This window comes from Sardina pilchardus, chromosome 11 (assembly GCF_963854185.1).
Source record: "Sardina pilchardus chromosome 11, fSarPil1.1, whole genome shotgun sequence".
In the NCBI taxonomy this organism is placed as follows: Eukaryota; Metazoa; Chordata; class Actinopteri; order Clupeiformes; family Clupeidae; genus Sardina; species Sardina pilchardus.
The window spans coordinates 17159529-17174528 of record NC_085004.1 but is presented as its reverse complement, the minus strand read 5'-3'; the positions used below and the strand labels follow the sequence as shown (position 1 = coordinate 17174528).

The following is a 15000-nucleotide window of genomic DNA, read 5'->3' as shown; positions in this document are numbered from 1 at the left end:
CAGGCCCCGGAATAAACGCGTGAATAGATCGCCCACGTGCTGTCGATTTAAGTGGGGGAGCGAGTACATCCGTTACGAGGCAAGGCCTTGATTAAATGAGTAACATCGCCTGAGGATACAATTCTGTTTTCAATTTTTCAGAGATTGCATTTCATTTGCCCTTATTCTTAATGTTGTAAATCAATTTGCCGGATGTAGCGAGACTTTGATGTTCTGAGGGGATTTGAAAGTCCCTAGGTACCGAAGTCTGACCCACCTACCGCGCACATTGGGATATGGCCCGTCTGTTCTAATCCTACTGAAGCAGTGAGCGCCCTGTGTTTGGCGTGGGGGGTGTGTTCATTTGGATTTTTTAATTGCTATAATTTGACACGCGTTTTAGCAGTTTATTGTATCCCCTGTTTTCCAGAGAGGGCACACTGTGAAGTTGGATGGATTATCCTTTGGTGCATGGGGCTATCACTGGATAAAGAGTGTGTGTGTGTGTGTGTGTGTGTGTGTGTGTGGGTGTGTGTCAGTGTGTGTCATTTTTACACAGAGCCAGCCAAGAAACTGCTCCTATAGCCATCCCATTAAATGGTCTTACACAGCAGCACTGCATATTGCATAAAGCTCATAGAGCAGCTTTGGTGTGTTTCTCAACCACACGGTTATCATTCAGTCACTTGTGTCACTGAGTGTGTGTGTGTGTGTGTGTGTGTGTGTGTGTGTGTGTGTGTGTGTGTGTGTGTGTGTGCCTGTGTGCGCGCACTGCTCTTATAGCCATCCCATCAATGGCAACAGAGCAATAGTGTGTGGAGATCTCCTGTCTGGAGATCATCCCTGAATATGGGCACCCTAATTTGTAAAGCAACTTCATGACATTCTTCCTTAATGGTCATAGACAAGGTTAAAATATATGCCCATTTTCCAGCAATTTACTAAAATGTGTAGCCTAAGATGTGGACATACACTGTGTTAATACGACTGTCCATAGCAATTAGGAATTAAGAGAAAAGTGGACACATGAAAATAAAATACAACTGCTACACACAGTCCAACGTGTCACGTGTGTTTCTCGCTTCTTGAGACAGACAGGCAACTACGTGAGGCAGAGGCGAGTTGCTCTCAGACGGCGAATCACAGTTAACCATGTGTGCCAAGCGCATCATACAAAAGAGCGCGTAATCCAGACACAGATTGGATTGGGCAATACGAGAGGGGGGATTGGGGTGAGGAAAAACAGGATTGGTTCGAATGGGCAGTCAAACTTGTTGACTCAGTCCTCGGCTGCTCTTCAGAGACTAACCTTGCCGCGGCAGAGGAGCTGTCCGCTGACGTTAGTGCTGAAACGTTAATCGCTGCGATCCCACGGGGAGGACACATCTCAGGAAACTGTTTGGGGGGGTACTTTTGTTTATCTCTGTCGTACGAATGAGTGTGATCGTCCACTGACCACATCTGAAGTGCCTTTCGTTGGATTTACTCCGCGTTCCGCTGGACATCTCCAAGGCGACCTTTGCCACAACTCCTGTCTGAGGGGAAGGGTTTCACCGGCGCATAAAGGACTCCGTGAAACGGCACGATGGCTTCTTTCATAGTGAAACAAATGGTGGGGGGCAAACTGAAAGACCTCAAAGGAGACCTGGGAGTGGACAAACCCGAAGGAGGAGAGAAGACAGAGGCGGCCGCCAAAGGGATGACCGAAGAGGAGTTCGAACAGTATACGCAGCAGTTGCAGGAGGAAAAGTAAGCATACGGCTTGATAATACTGGTTGCACTTAAGTTTCATTCAATAGCCTAATTTCGATAGTGATTACGATAGGCTGCCGTTAAAACATGAGAGTTGGTTGGAGATGAATGAGATGTTGGAGAGTAGTGCTCGAGTAGTGCCCCCCCGTGCGCCACGCGCCGATTTGCGCGACAGCGCGATCCACAGCTCTCTCTCTCTCTCGCACGCACAGCTGCTTCCCCTGCTCGAGGAGATAGCGCTCGCGATTGAGGCACGGTATTGCGCTCCATTTCCCCCGTTTCTTGGATCTCCCATTCTAATTAAGGAGCAGGAAATAATTCCATTCATTAGCAAAGCGCAGGTGCAGCAAGGTGTAACCATAGAGATTATCATGAATGCCATTAGACAGACATATTTTACACGAAAGAGTGTGAGAAATCAGGTCGGATTGTCTCATGCATTCAGTAATCATATGTTTTGCGTTGTCCCCCATGAGTTCAGGATTATTTACATACAGGCCAATTGATGTAGCCAAAATGATTATTTATTTTATGTAAACGTTTTTAAATTTAGTTAATCCATATATTTGTATACAGAGAAGAACAGGAAAAATAGATGAAGTGTTTTTATTTTTATTTTTAATGTGATGTTCAGTTTATGAGTAGGCTTTGAGGGTGTCAGGGTGTAAGTAACAGCTGTGCTCTTTTCTGGGCAGAGTCTGGCAGAGAGCACCCCAGTCAGAAAAGTGCAGATGCCTGGCTGGCCTCGCATTCCTTTGCACTGCGTGTTTAGGTTGATGTGTCCTTGTGAACTGTCTGCTTCATCACTGCGTTTCTCAGAGAGATTATAGTTGATCATGTATAGCCTATGTAACTTGTATGTACGTCAAGTTATCATTTGATGATTTGAAGTAACCGTTCGGTGTAACCTACATGTGTTTAGGGATTGTAGCGCTGTAATGATAAACATTTCACTATGGTTTGTGCACCTTATTCAGTCTGTATTCTAATCAGATTTGTCATAGTGGATATAGGAATAGAGGTTTTCTCATCTCTGACATCGTCGTTCACAGACAGCAAGCGCAGATACGCCGAGAATGAGATTCTTGACTTAGCTCTCCATATTGGTGGCATCAGCGCTTCATCGTGGTGTATGGTATGGCATGCCCACACATGTGACATTTTCATGCACAGTTGGCACTTCAGCTAGTGCCGTTATAACCCGAGGTGTAGCTCTCACACACCCCCAGAACACGCAACCTTTGTGCGCCATGCCAACAGCTCTTAGCGCCAAATCAGCACCTTTCGTCTTATTAACGAGTCCAGAGGTCACAAGTTAGCATGACATCACTGCACCAAGGTGATGCGACATGACTGGCTGACAACAGGTCCTTCCCCGCGTGCAACATCACCCCTGGCCTTGCTTATGCAACACGAAGAGGTCAAATTCCGCCCAAGCAATGATTTCTTTAAACACTTCTACATGATCTAAATCTGTGTCTCTGGTGTCATTGAGCCATCCCAAATGTCAAAAGTGTAGATATATTTAAAGGATTTGTGTTAACGAAAATGTGTAACATTTTGGGTTGAAACCAACATTTTGGCTTTCACTCTGAAACGAACGGGCCCCGGCTCCTCTCAACTGTCGCCCATCCCAAGTCTGCCCCCTACCGGAGGTTCCAAGAGACACTTCGGGCACGACGTCTAATTACAATTCTGTCATCTTCCTCAGATATTTACTGAGTATTTATAGAATCCTGACAGAGGGCCACAACCACACATGCCTAGACTGTAAATGCGGGTTGATTAAGACGTCATGTTGCCCCTTTTGAAAACATCTGACCCCGCAATCCACACGGACGTCAGAACCGAATAATATTACATAAAATATGTAAATTCTGCTCGGAATGACGTTGATCACTACAAAAGTGCAGTGATGTGTGTGTGGTGTCTGAAGGAGACCAGTGGAGGGAGGAGGAGAGTGGGTCGGGGTCGGGGTCGGGGCTGGGGCTGCCCTCTGCCCTTTGCCGCAGTAATCCATGAGCATCAGCGGGGCAGTCACTCTGAGTCAGTCAGTCTGTGTGAGTGAGTGTTGCTATGCACCCACCCCCACCCCCCAAAGGAGAGACATCTCTTTACAGGGAGCAGTGGACCGGCAGCTAACCACATCTGAGGCTCACCAGACAGACCCCCCCTCTCCCTCTTTCTCTCTCTCTCTCTCTCTCTCTGTAACTTTCTGTCTCTTTCCCTTTCTGTCTTTTCCTTTCAGCCTCCCAGTCAGACACTCTCTCTCTCTCTCTCTCTTACAAACATACACACACTCTTCCACACACACACACACACACACACACACACACACACACACACACACACACACACACACACACACAAACAAACAAACAAATAAACACACAGGCTTCCTGCTGGCCTGGCCTGCAGAGTTCCCCCTCCTCTCTGCGCCTGTTGTTACAAGATGATGTGTGTTATTGTGTGTGTGTGTGTGTGTGTGTGTGTGTGAGGCGTGTTGTTGATAGTCTCTTGGGTGTGTTTGGGAAGCCATTGGGTATCTGGGCTTACGCAGGGGCACTGCTCTTATCCTATTGAGGTCAGGCCATCCCACAGTTGGGTTGTTGTTTTTTTAATATAGCTGAAGGAATGTACAAACTGTTATCTGCTGTTGGGGTGCTGCATATGGGTTCATTTAGAGGGCATTACGCAGGATTGTTGCACTACATGTCATTGATTACGCATATCATCTAGAAACGTTTCACATGTTTGCTCTCCATTTATTTTGAAATTCAAATTCAAAATAAAGCTTTGTCGTGCATAAGCACAAATAACAATGTAACAGTAGCAAAGCTTTAGAAATGGATAAGATACACTCGAATGTGTTGAAAATAACACAACTTGTCTGTGTCCAGATTGGGACAACAACACATTTGTTTCAAGAGAGGATAAGACAATGCTTGTTGTAAAACATGGCATTGTAACACAACATTGAACTGAGTGACTTGTATACATACTGTATACACACCGTTGACTGGAGAGGCATTCGGTGTAAGTAGGCCGAAGTGACATGCAATTTGTTAAATTTAAATACCATATAATTCTGAAGCATGACATGCCAAATTCCGTAGATATGTGGGTGTTAAATCCAGCAGTTTAGATATGGAGGAGGACAGATGGTTTAAGGACGTCTTTACAGCTTATTAGGTAATTATGACACATTTTCAATTCTGTGTGTGTGTGTGTGTGTGTGTGTGTGCATGTGCGCGCACTTGGTTGTGTTGTCACTGACGTCTCTTTGGATTTATTTGTTTCCCAGGGAGGAGCGAGAGGCTGACGTTGCACAGAAGAAGGCTGAGCGAGCAACAGTGCGGACCCACTTTCGGGATAAGTACAGACTCCCAAAGGTGCGCTACCATTCCTGATCATTTAGGACTTTGCTATTTCAGTCAATACCTGGACACAACTGAGAATAAGGAATGTTGACAGTAGACATTGAGAAACACTGATAAGTTGATACAAGACATTTTCATCTCCTGAATAATGCTTGCTTTATTTGCTTTCCATTCCATCTATCCAACATCTTTGTGCTTTTTAACTCTCTTTCTCTCTCTCTTTCTCTCTCTCATCCTTTCTCCAACCCCTGCTCTCTCCTCTCCCTCTCCCTTTCCATCTCATCTCTCCATCTCTCTTTCCTCTCCCTCCCTCCCTCCTCTCTTCTTCTGTCCATCAGAACGAGCTGGACGCGGAGCAGATCCAGGCGGCGCGGGATGACGTGGATCTGCCCGAGGAGCTGGCCAAGATGATCGCCGAGGACAACCAGGAGGAGCAGCACAAGTCCTCCGTCCTCGGGCAGCTGTCCAGCATCCAGAACGTGGACATGGACCACCTGAAGAACAAGGCCCAGGCCACGCTAGAGGACCTCAAGAACAACGCCGAGAAGTGTGCCCTCATGTGATCCCTCTCCTGCTCTCGCTCTCTCTAGCTCTGACTCGTTCTCTCTGTTGGACTCTCTAGCTCTCTATCTGTCTCTCTCCCTCTGACGTTCATTCTCTTGCAATAACTAGATTATCTATCTATCTATCTATCTCTTATCTATCTATCTATCTATCTATCTAATCTATCTTATCTATCTATCTTATCTATCTATCTATCTATCTATCTATCTATCAATTTGTCTACCAGAGATACACTTTGCATAAATAGCTCTTATAGCAAAGTTAAATGCTACTGAGTTCTCCCTACACACACACACACACACACACACACACACACACACACACACACACACACACACACACACATATTACACACCCACATCTACACACAGTCACAAACTTCCAGTCTGTAGCTGTGTATGTGCTGAGCACGTGACCATGTACTTTCCAATGATATAACATTCCTGGTGACAAAGGCTGTTACCTTTGTGTAACTTACGCAGCCACTCTTCCAATTACTGCCAGTAGTTCACGCACACCTCAGCTAACTCTGTCCAGGGTGGTGTTCGCAAACAAAACGCCGCCTACATGTATTAAAAGTTGCTGTTGTACTTAAGGGTATTCATGTAAATCACTGTATGCCTGCATCTTTGACCTTGGCCTTCATGTGTCTGTGTCTGGTCTGTGTCCTTGGCTCCAGCTATGCCCCCCCCCCCCAACCTCTGAACTTTCAACTCTGCCCTTTCAGATGTTCCCCACCCATCTCCATGCAGTGACTTTCAGACATCCGGATAGCCCTGTAGAGCTCTCTGTCTCAGTGGTACAGTGTTGTGCTGGTGGTCTGGTGACTTTTAGCTGCTATTTTCATTTTGTTTGTTTGTTTGTTTTTTGTTTTTTTTGTTCTCCAAAATGTCACCCCTACTGGTTGAGAGTAATATTGTACTGTGACTCTGATACATACATGAATTCTGATCCATCCCTTGGAAACATGCCGGTGTCCATCCGCCTTCTTCCATCACTTTGTTCTAACTGTCTTTAAACGTCCCTCCATAAAGAGGCAGTCTGTGCTTTTGACATTAAGGGATAAGCACTGCCCAAAATGCATAATCTGCCAACAAACTGTAGCTGGTAGTTTCAGCCTTCTCATCGTAATTTGTGACAAACCCCTGGGGCTTTTCCATAGCTTTACATGCTCCCAGTGTGGAAATATATCTGTCTACTGCCCACTTATGCAGCAAAAATATTTTAATAAGACAGAGCAATACGTTTGCAATATCATTATCTTTCTATGGTTGCAGTTGTGTATAGACCACAGACATTGATTCCTTTCTGCGCTGTAAGGACTTCATTTTGAAATGTAATATTCAGACCTCGTCCTTTTATGACTGTTGAAACTGTAATAAACTTGTTTTTGATGTATACATTAAGATGCGGGATGTTTCTCCTTTCCTGTATCTTGTCAAATCGTGGCCTTTGTTTGATGGAGATGAACACTTGCAGCGCTTACATTGATAACTCATATCCGTGGTTCCATTGTTGGACACCAGGTGGAGCCCACGCCTCTCCGTCGCACAGGACCTCCAGGTGAGAGCGTTTTTCTGCAGGTAAATCTATTCCTGCAGTGCAGGTACTTCACATACTCAAACATGATTCAGTATGCTGTTACATTGTTCTGAAATGCAAATGCATGTCTCCATTTTCTTTAAATGTTGTTATTGTATTCAGGTTGAGGTTGGTAGATCCATGTACTGGACCTGCTAGTGTGTCTGATCAGTGGCCAATGCGCAGAGGAGTCAATGAGGGGTTCCTTATCAGTTGCACACTATCTAAATGCTTAAACTTCCATGCATTCTTCAGTTTTGTATAGGCTATTTAGAACTATGACGAGCTTTGACCAGAATATGGTGCTACAATAAAGCAATGTGTTTTACTGTCATTTGAATTTCGCCCCGGCCCTTCCAACGACAGTTCTACTTTAGCCACTTTCGTAAATGCGTAAATGCTTTATATAGACACAAAAAAGTCGTTTACCGACGTTTTCACTATGCAGCACTGTAAAGTCGACCATCTGGCGCAGTGCAAACGTGGCCAGGTTCTCCACGAGGCGGTCTGAAACTTTGTTTTGTAAAAGAGCCAAACGGCCCGGGAGACGCTGTATGCTCCCTCTTTTCGCATCAGGTTCGTTTCCATTTCAATGGCAGGAAAGACGTGGCTATTGGTAGTTTTCGAGTGCGTTGTGAATGGACAGAGCTGTAAAATATATTGATGCTGAAACCTTTCTCTATTGACTGCCCACAGGGCGTGAACAATCTTCAGCACAGAAAGACACAAGGCCACTGCATGGCCAATCTAACACAAAAGAGGTGAAACGGGCTAGAAAATACCATTCTCTTCCATTCTCTCCTATCAATCAAAGATTTAAAACCTTCGCCAGAAGCGGGAAAGGGTGGTCATTATTTGGGACTTTGAGCGTAAACTTTGCAGGGAAACGGATTTCAAACGTAGGTTTTTCTCCTTAGGTTATTGTTAAAGAAAGGAGATTTGTTTTCCTGGGCTCCAAATTTGAGAGGTGGGTTGCAGATGTGAGCTTCTGTCAGTGGAATGTATGATTCGGCAGTCTGCCCTCCCGAGCGCCTCCAAAGTTATTTCTTAATCAAATGAATGGAACTACTTGAGGGGGGACCACACATCTCGCGAGTTTCATAAACTTTGTGCACATTTTATTTATCCTGTATTTTACGCGCGGATTGCCAAAAACCCCAGTGTTGCCATGGAAATGAGTCCCACGGCTCACTCCTCAATAACGACCAATCCCAGGCGAGGGTTGTAAATTGAGAAAGGGGGGAAGGCAAACTTTCTTTTCTGCGGGTGGAGGAGGAGGGGTGTTGTGGAGAAATGCCTAACGAAGCGTGAAGCGTAACTGCAAGAGGGACAAAGACGCATAGCGGGAGAGTATGGCAGTAAGGACCAGGGACTTATCAAAATACTACGAAAAGGAAAACACGGAGGAAGAAATGTTCAAAGTCTGTGGAAACATTTCGACGAGTTTCCAGATTAGATGAAGGATTCCGAGGGGAAAGTAATTAGCTTGCTGTCTTCTGTTCTGAGCTACATACTTTGGACGTTTACTTTTCCTGGGAAGACTGCAGTTATCAACCACCTAAACTAACCACGCGGTTTGTACGCTCCTGATTTACTACAAGCGTGTTCTGGAATCGACCATTTCTGGGTGAAATCTTGTGCCGAGACTTTTACCTTTTGATCGTTTGGAAGAGTAGTTTGGAAGAGTTTGCAATCTGCGCTCCTACATGCATGAACTGGCTTTTTGGTCCATTCTAACGCTGTGTTTTTATTTACAAGAAGGCCTACATGAATGTCCAGACACAATCGCAGGAACAGTGCGCATTGGTTAACCAGACGTGTACCAAGAATGAAATTTTGTTATAGCGCTCTGGCGCTTTTCTTTTCGTTCGTGGTGTTGGATGCGCAGTTAGTTTGCTGGCAAGCGCTGCTCCGGTGTCACGACGAGCCGGAGTGTGATCTCGCCTACAGCCAGTACCTGTCCGCTTGTGAGGGGAACATCCGCGGGAACAGGCGTCAGTGTCCGAGCCACTGCATCAGCGCCTTGGTGAGGCTGAACCAGACCGTCAGCGGGCCTGGCTTGGAGACGTGCGACTGTGGACAGGATGCGCTGTGCCGGAAGTCGAAACAGGCCATCGAGCCATGCCTGCCCCGGACACAACCGGGTGGCATCGGATGCACTGCGGCGCGTCAACGTTGCGAGGAGGATGCCAACTGCCAATCCTCCCTGACGGCCTACTTGACTTACTGTGGTCAGCTGTTTAACGGTCGGAAATGCTCGTCCAGATGCAAAAGCACCATTCAGCAAATGCTCTTTATTCCTAACGGCATGCTGCTCAACCAGTGCGTGTGCGACGGCGTGGAGAGGCCGTTTTGCGAGGTGGTCAAGGAAAACATGAGCAAACTCTGCAACATCGGGGACGGCGGTGTGGCGTCAGACCATGAGGGGGTTGACGAGTATGAGGGCGAGGACTACGAGTTTAAAACGGAACGCGAGATGCTGGACCCTGACACGGTGGTTTCGTATTCAGGCTCGCCCCGGTTGCCCTGCCACATGGTGTTGTTGTTGATGGTTCTCACACTAACCCTGTAGGGAGTCGACTTGGCCCTCTGGCTAAGTGCCATGGGTCACCTCTGGAATGTTACTGATTGGATACAGCCTGCCATAGCAAAGACAGAGTTGGGGGGGTGGATGAAAATTAAATACAGTCCACAGACACTGACTGGTATTTCCTAGTAAGAATGGATGCAAACTCCAGGGCTGAGTAGGCCTCAGGCCGCCTCAGCCAGGACACTGAATGGACTTTAAACGGGGAGATTATCATCTCACACACTCGTGTCTGGGTAGGATGCTGTTACACAAATGATTATTTGAGGAGGAAGTGGACCCAGTCTGATCCCCCCTCTCCGAATGACAAGAGTATCAACACTGAGGCTGCCGGCCTGCTCCCTCTCCTGGTGTCCCCCTTGAACTTTTTTTTTTCTTCCTGTTTGTTTTGTTTCCTCTCAATAGCCCTTGAAGTATGCCTTTATTAAGACTGGAGGTAAACAGTGGGCCGTGTTTGCTCAGCACTGCACTTCGCGCCAGGCCCTTTTGTTGCAGCCATCACCCTTCAAATATTTGTGGTGTGTCGCAGGGAAACAGACAAGGCTTTTTGGATCAAGACGCTAAATTAAGTGGAGAGGCTCTTCAGCAGTCACCCCACCCCCACCACCACCACCACCACCACCACCCCTCCCCCATGCTACCCCATTCCCCCATTTTGCCCATTTTTAACTCTCCTGTTCTCCCCCCTCTCTTCCACTCCCCTCTACAGACCCCTTTACTCTCCTCCTGGCAGTCAGAGGACTCCCCAGAACACAACCACTGTGCTGTTATTTGGCCTGATTTTTCAAACGTGGGATTGCAAGTCCATGTTGTGTAACTTTTGTTCATGGTGAAAGAATGGAAGTTGATCTGTTCACTAGAATTCCATGCAGTGCGGTTTTCTTTTCTTTTTTTTCTTCTGACTGACCACAATTTTTTTGAAGGATTTTTTTGTTTTGTTTTGTTTTTGTTTAATGTACTGTATGTGTGTTTCTTGGAGATAAAGAAAAACTTTTTGAAAGTGGAAGGTTTTTGCCAGTTCTCTCCCTGCTTCTGCTGTTTTGTTTTCTGTTCTCCTCTGTCTGTTTTTTTGTCTTCTAATGACTCTGACCTAGAGCTCTTTTTCTAACCCCGACTGGACGACGTCTCCATAGGGAATATGAATTTAGTGTGAGGAGAGGAGGGGGCAAGCTAAATTACAAAGTTCCAGTTCTGGCTAATGTGTTTTCTTTCTGGAAAACAAAATATATTGCCTGAACCTCAGCTATATGGACGGTTAGCCGGCGCTATTACATTTGCTGCCTGAGGAAGTGTGTAACTAGTGTGGAATGTGGGCTGATATTAGACTCTGGAGCTGAGAAGCAGCCCTTTAAGTGGGCCTGCGATGAAGAAAAGCCCTCCTGGGTTTTGGCAGATGAATTGGGACTGACTGGGTTGCTGTGGGGAGGGAGGTTGTGGGGGGGGGGGGGGGGGGGTGAACGAAGCACACTTTCTTGGTCTCTTCACCTTCAGTGACCTAGTTCTGTCAAGTGTTGCATCTCCTTTTAGTTCCTTTTTTTACTCTTCACGTATCTGCACTCATGTACACACACACACACACACACACACAAAGCTAAGGTTGGCTAAATAACAGTATTTTTCTTTATAGTGTAAATTGTGTGTTTATTTTTGTTCAATATATAGGACTGGCTTCCTGGATGAGGACTGAAGAGATGTCCCAGAATAAAACACACTTTAGTTAAGACTAAATCCTAATCTGAGAGAAGTGAGCTCTGATATTTTCGTGGCTGTTTACACAAAGTGTTTTTTTTTCCTGTACAGAGAGTGAACAAATATTTATATGTTGAAAATTTAAGGTAATAAAATATGAATGACAAAGCAAACTATGTTGCCAGTACATTTTACTCAAACCTCAACATTATTTTGTGCTTGTTTGTGTGGATCAGTGCCTCACAACCTATAACCATATGGGAAGGCTAATGGGAACCAGAGGAAACGTCCTCATTGTGATTCAGGCCCACATCTCAGTTCAGTGTGTGTGTGTGTATGGGGGCGGGGGGGTGCAGTTTTAAACAGAAGGCTGATCTTTGACAATGCTTTAGACTTTGTAACCCTATAGCATAAATCCAGCCCCAGCGCTGAGATGCAAGTGTGGAGAGGGAGGAAGGCTGTGAGTACTTTTGTTGGCCCAATGCAGGGCCACTCATAAAGCCTCCATTGTTTTCGCCAGCAGAGCTGGCGAGGCCACTGTCACTGGAGCCCCTGGGAGGGAGAGAGAGAGAGAGCGAGGGAGGGAGAGAGAGGGAGAGAGAGAGCTGCAAATGTCTCGTCCCTGCAGAGTAACCCTTCAGTCACTGAGACAACGCAGGAGCCCGATATCACCATCGCTGCGCCACAAGCGTCCGATTGGTGCCTTAGGTTGGTCAGCGGGGGTGATAGTCGGGCTGCATGAGAGAGAGGAAGCACTCAATGGTTTATCAACAACCTTCCCTCAAGCAAGAATGTTTGTGCGTGTGTGTGTGTGTGTGTGTGTGTGTGGGCAGAACGATAGGCAGACATGACAAGGTAGCCTGTGTTTTGACTTTTTGGGGTTCTAGAGAGTAGTCCTCGCCCTTTTTCTCCACCTCCTCCTCCTCTTCTTCTTCCCGCTCCTCCCTTCCCCTCCTCCTCCTCCTCCTCCTTGTAGCAGACTTGGCTCACGTTAAGCACGCATCTCGTAAGTGTTCCAAGCGGCCCTACATCCTCCCTTTAACCCCCCCTCCCCACTCAGCTTCTGGGAACAAAATCAAAACAAATAGGAGGCTGGAGGGCCTACTGGCTGGGGGGGCGTGAGAGGTGGAGACGCTCACAGAGGCCGTAGTGTTGCTGGAACCATTTTCAAATTTGGCTTTATTCGGGCCTCCTTGGAGACAAACCCTGACCCCACCCACCTAAAAACGCTGCCCCCTCTTCTCTCTAGCCCACAACAGAGGGGTGACAGAAGGATTTAGGGGGCAGCCCAAGCAAGTCTCCCATCTGTACAATGTACCATTCATGGCAGCCAGGCCCACTGGGCGTGGGTGTGTGCGCGTGTGTGCGTGCGTGTGTGTGTGTGTGTGTGTGCGTGTGCATGTGTGTGTGTGCGTGCTTGTGTGTGTGTGTGTGTGTGTGTGTGTGTGTGTGTGTGTGTGTGTGTGTGTGTGTGTGTGTGTGTGTGTGTGTGTGTGTGTGTGTGTGTGTGTGTGTGTGTATGTGTGTGTGTTTGGGATGTTTTTGTTTTTGTCTCCTTAAGATTTAACCCCAGAACTTTATCTCTCACTCTTGCTTAATTTGACATTCTCTCTCTCTCTCTCTCTCTCTCTCTCTCTCTCTCTCTCTCTCTCTCACACACACACACACACACACACACACACACACACACACACACACACACACACACACACACACACACCACAAATACACTAAATACACACCAGTCATTTTCTGACTTGGCTGATGGCAGAACCCATTGACAGTATCAGCAGCAAGCTGAGAGAGAGAGCTAACCGTAGGGGACAGCTTACAAGAGGCCCCGATCAGGCAGCTCTAAAATGGAGGCCAATTAATCCCAGAATGCATTGGGGTGAAGGGTGAAGTATGGTGTCTCTTTACACCATGTCAAAGTCGTGAGAAAGTACAACCACACTCTATACTAACCCCCTCCTGCCAGTAATACTGTCACATGATCTGATTATGGGCCCTTAGCACGGGCACACAACTCTGTAGGGTTTTGGGGAGAACATAAGAACACATCAGCACCCCAACCCCCTAGAAAATGGGGAGGAATGTAAGTCCCCACCACCACAATTACTACAATCACAACAGTGTGGTCTGACTGAGACCAAATCTCCACATTTGCTCCCAGAATGGAGAGTTAAAGTGGGAGTCAGGGGGCCCTTGAGACGGAGCCCCCATTCTGTCTCAAAAGAGAGATCGGGGGGAATGAGAGATGACGTTTGGGGCGGTAGGACGCAGAGCGAGGCCATCTCAGATCAGCGGAAGCAAGGGAGCCTGGGGTCTCCATCTGCGAAAGCTCACGTGTCCTCCACAAAGAGACCTCCGAGGAGCCTTATTCATGTTCGACCATCAGCACATTGCACTGTTTACTTAAGCTGCAGGAGATGGGCTGATATGTTTGAAGCTAACAACATGAGACACTGCACATACGTGCATCCGAAACCCCAAAAGCAAACACTACCAAAAGGAAAACCAGATTTTAAAATATTAGTAGAAGATTCTCTGGAGTGATGTCTTGTTTCTTAGGGAATGGTTATTTCATTTTGTGTATAACAGTAGAAATTGCACCAGAGAGAGAAGGAAACAGTTAGAGAGACTAATAAAAAACAAGAGACCATCTTTTTTCCCATAAGCGACATTATGCGCTGGAAAGTTCCATAGAGTCTTGTTTGCCTCGTTAGTATGTTCAGAGTTAATTAGACTAGAATGCCATTGATGAAACAGCACGTTATGCACCAGTGCATGACAAAAAGCACTGCTGAATGCTATTCCTGCTTCCTGCTTTGGCCGTGGACACCAACAGGCTGGATCACGTTTCTTCCAACTGGCCGCCTCTGACATGTAACTGGAACAAGAAGGGCAAGTAACGGAAAACTGAGATGAACTCAAGAAAGATTTGTGTCACGCAAAGAAAACATTTAGCCGTTACAGGCCACTGAAATGGCAGTGCTGTTTCGCATCGAAAAACAGACGTTTTGATGAGTATGACCGCACAGCACACAAGCTCCCAACTCAATCATCCCAATTTGTGAAGCCTCTGGGATCTGAGGATGTTTATCACTATGGTGGGCTGTTTGTTCCTGTGAGATTTTTGCACAATGTGTCGCAATGGTGGTCTCTAGTCATGTCTGTCATTGTATTTCGCGTGTCTCTCACTGAGGAATGTGGAGCGAACTGGGAGATCCTCTGGTAAGGAATGTGTTGAGGAAACCAACAGGAACACTCAAGGCCATCACTGGCTGGAGTCTCATAAAGTTTAGAGTCATTAGGGCTCAATGAAGAACCTTTGGTATGTTGACACACAGGAGCAATTTGGTAGCAAAATGATCATATCTGTTAGGACACATTCATTATGGCCTACATTTGGGCCATACCCTTTTACGTCATATGCCATTTGGCACAAACCACTTCACAGAAACAGCA

At 46.5% G+C, this 15000-nt stretch overlaps 2 protein-coding genes across 2 annotated transcripts; both read left to right on the top strand.

The window, feature by feature from the left end:
• Positions 1 to 1373: 1373 nt before the first annotated feature.
• cplx3b (complexin 3b) lies at positions 1374 to 5800 on the top strand. The gene is made up of 3 exons (XM_062549241.1): positions 1374 to 1728; positions 5036 to 5123; positions 5450 to 5800. The coding sequence occupies exons 1-3, from the start codon at positions 1565 to 1567 to the stop codon at positions 5672 to 5674; spliced, it is 477 nt and encodes a 158-aa protein (XP_062405225.1). The 5' UTR covers positions 1374 to 1564; the 3' UTR covers positions 5675 to 5800.
• A 2793-nt stretch (positions 5801 to 8593) lies between these two features.
• Positions 8594 to 11261, top strand: si:ch1073-459b3.2 (growth arrest-specific protein 1). Its single transcript, XM_062549850.1, has one exon. The coding sequence runs from the start codon at positions 9028 to 9030 to the stop codon at positions 9826 to 9828; it is 801 nt and encodes a 266-aa protein (XP_062405834.1). The 5' UTR covers positions 8594 to 9027; the 3' UTR covers positions 9829 to 11261.
• Positions 11262 to 15000: the final 3739 nt, after the last annotated feature.